Consider the following 3,216-nt stretch of genomic DNA (forward strand, 5'->3'; position numbering starts at 1 on the left):
CTGAGAACATGCAGGGACTTTCAGGGACTTAGCTTAGGTCTAGTTTATTTTAGCTTGAGGCTTCTTCTCCAGAAGAAAAAAAATAAAGGTTTCAAGGAAAGTGAGTTAGATGGAATAATAATTTTTGAAAGGAGATTCTGATGGGGGATGGAGCAATGATCTCTTTTCATAGAAAACTGCTGGAAGTTTAGATGGTATTTGTGAACAAGAACTTTCAATTTTTCTTCCTCACAGAAAACCTTTTATCTCTAAGACTATGTTCTTTGCTACAGGGAATCATGGTTATGCTGAAGATTTCTGCTTTCCTTGTTGCCTACGCTTTGATCATTTGTCAGATGTACTGCTCTAATGCAGCTCCATCCAGGTAAGACCTTTTACGATCCTGATAATTATGTTGCATTGCTGTCTGGGTTCAGCACTATTTTGACAATAGAATGAAATATGGTTGAACAATTCACAGCAAAGCTAATAATAGAGAAGTATCTGATGTGTCACTACTAAATCCAACTTGTAAGTGAAGTTCATTTTTTTATGGACATAATTACGACGGTTAACCGTAAGTGTGCGGATGATTTTATTGGAGGTTGCGTTATCTGGGTGCATCCGTCTTCTGATTACATCAGATGAATCCTGGCCAAACCCACTCCGCTTACGACAGTATCGATCTGGCGATAAATCTAAACTTGGCAAGCGGACAGCTTTTAAGTGGCACGCTCTTAGCAGATTGTTTTGATCATGATCAGACTCTCTTGCGGCAAGCAGAAACCTCTTTTGACATGATGTAAAGCAATGTTCTTTTGGGAGGAGGTGGGGGGGGGCTCATGCTTTTTTGTTTATGATCCATTGAGAAGAGGGGAGGTAACCACTCCGGACTGTGCTTTCAGGCCTGCTTTGGAGCCCTCACAAGATGAAGCGACACTCACCGACTATGAGGCGAGACGGTTACTAAATGCCATCATCAAAGAGTTTGTGCAGATGACTGCAGAAGACCTAGATCAGCAAGAAACTGAAGAGAACAGGTATATGCCCATTCCGTGAGCAGACGGAGGCACAGCCAGTGAGCTCTGATTTGAGAAGAAATCCCAAACATTCCAATATTTGGAGGATATTGCACTGATTTTCTCTCTCACATCTAAGAAGTGAGGGATCTTAAAAGGCTTCAACGTGAGAGCAATTCCACATAGCTGTAAGGGGTGCCAGTGCTTTTTTAGAAGGGAGGTACGTGAGCAAAGACCTGCCCCTCATTCAGCGTGTTCTCTGCCATTCTAGCTTTTTGCATGGACATTTATTTAGCTGTGTGGTTGATGAGGGCTTTACGCCCCTGTGCCTGCAAAGCATGCGATAAAAAATACCAAATAGCATGAAGGACAGCATGATCTCTGAAAGAAAAAAAAAAAAAATTTTGCATGATCGGTTCAGTGCTCTGATAACTGTAGACATGATTAAATTAGCCAGAGTACCAGTGGCAACCATTACTCTAGCTATGGCAAGTACAACTGTGAAGGTAATTCTATTTAGGAACTTAGGAGCATGCTTGGTTTGATGTGCATCCTACTGTTCATTGCAACTGTTGTCATTGTTGCTGTTGTTTTTTTTGTACAGAACAAAGTATGATGTTTTGCATGTCTGTGTTACTGTGAGCTGTGCATGTGATCTCTCCTCTAACAGCCTGGCTAGACCAATGTCCAAGCGCTGCTCCAACCTCAGCACCTGCGTGCTGGGCAAGCTGTCGCAGGAGCTGCACAAGCTGCAGACCTACCCTCGCACCAATGTAGGAGCGGGGACCCCGGGCAAGAAGCGCAGCGCTGAGGCCGGCAGCGTGTTCGCCGGTTACAGAGAGGCGATCGATCGCGTCTAAGCATCCTGGGCTGGCTTGATCCTGATCATTTGAGTGCTCGATGCATGTGGATTTCATGGCTTGCCTGAGTAACTTGACAATTTCAATTTTCTTTCATTTTTGTTTTTTAACCTTCCTTGGCAGAGTGACAGGATAGACTGTACCTTTTCAAACCTAGTCTTTTCCAACTCTTTAAAATCCCTTTAGTTTCTTCAACCCATTTAGTATAACCCAGCCCGCCTGGGCAGCTCTCACAGCAGTGCAAAATGTCTCTCCTCTGACTTGACTATCATTTAATAAACATATTTTTACAAAGAAGCGTTTGTCTGCTGAGCTCTTTCCCAAATGACTTGTCAAATGTGGTGTTGCATTGTATATACATAGGTAAGATATCCCACTTCTCATGCACTTGAACTGTTTTTCAGTGTTCAATATATTCAAATACGTCCACATCCATTGCTTTCAGTCCTCATAGCTAATGCAACCCCTTCAATTTCTCCTCCAGCATTACAGCGCAGAAGCGAGCTTGCAACACAGCCACATGTGTGACCCACCGTTTGGCTGACTTCCTGAGCCGCTCAGGCGGAATTGGAAACAGCAAGTTCGTCCCCACCAACGTGGGATCCCATGCATTCGGCCGACGAAGGAGACTGAGTCAGGAGTAGATGTTTGAGTGGACCTTAAAAAATATGGTGAGGATTTAGCTACCCTTTCTCTTTCACCGCTGAAGGTCCTCTTTTTATAACAGATGTTGATTCTCTGCCTGAAATGTAGCTCAGTGATAGTAATTTGCATTGTAATGTTTTGCAGGTCACCCGTTTTTACATCCATAGCTCTGCTCTGACCACGGCCAAGAGAGAAAACCCATGCCCACCTGCATCGAGACCCCTGGGAATGGACATTCCTCACCCTGTCAGAATGGACTCCTGTTGACTGCACTGATCTGTAGAACCCAACCACACGGCTCATTCTAAAACAGTTCATTTCTGCTCTCAAAATCACAAACAAACAAAAAAAGGTAAAAAAGAAAAAAAAAAGAAAAAAAGAAAGATAGCGAAAGTTTTGCATCCATTCAAATGTGATCATGCTTGTCTTTCTGCTCATATGAAAGTGGAGGGAAAGTTGATCGCTTGTTCTTTTCTTTTGGACCGAGAGCACATAGTTGTGTACAGTCTGGTTTTGGCCCATGTTTCTTTTCCTGTGTCTCCTCAGCACATCGCAGTAATGTGGGGATGAAAATTAAAGCAGTGCCTCGAAAAAGGCTTCCTTGACTATGGACGTGTCTTGTGCCTTGATGTAAACCACTTTACATGATGCTGTTGTACAGAATGTGTGAAGCAAACGAGGGAGGTACAATCAATGACTTACAAATTGTAACA

At 43.3% G+C, this 3,216-nt stretch overlaps 1 protein-coding gene across 1 annotated transcript; it reads left to right on the forward strand.

The window, feature by feature from the left end:
* The first annotated feature begins 278 nt into the window (after positions 1 to 278).
* On the forward strand, positions 279 to 1,896 carry calca (calcitonin/calcitonin-related polypeptide, alpha). Its single transcript, XM_072660569.1, has 3 exons — positions 279 to 364; positions 885 to 1,019; positions 1,669 to 1,896. Exons 1-3 carry the CDS (start codon positions 279 to 281, stop codon positions 1,856 to 1,858), a joined length of 411 nt encoding a protein of 136 aa, XP_072516670.1. The 3' UTR covers positions 1,859 to 1,896.
* Positions 1,897 to 3,216: the final 1,320 nt, after the last annotated feature.

The sequence above is a fragment of the Salminus brasiliensis genome, chromosome 17, assembly GCF_030463535.1.
Source record: "Salminus brasiliensis chromosome 17, fSalBra1.hap2, whole genome shotgun sequence".
Taxonomy (NCBI): domain Eukaryota; kingdom Metazoa; phylum Chordata; class Actinopteri; order Characiformes; family Bryconidae; genus Salminus; species Salminus brasiliensis.

Bases quoted from the DNA above. Each gene is read 5' to 3' on its own strand.
- calca (XM_072660569.1), top strand. From the start codon at position 279: ATGGTTATGCTGAAGATTTCTGCTTTCCTTGTTGCCTACGCTTTGATC. The intron at 365-884 runs GTAAGACCTTTT...CTGTGCTTTCAG, and splicing joins TCTAATGCAGCTCCATCCAG to GCCTGCTTTGGAGCCCTCAC. The intron at 1,020-1,668 runs GTATATGCCCAT...CTCCTCTAACAG, and splicing joins CAAGAAACTGAAGAGAACAG to CCTGGCTAGACCAATGTCCA.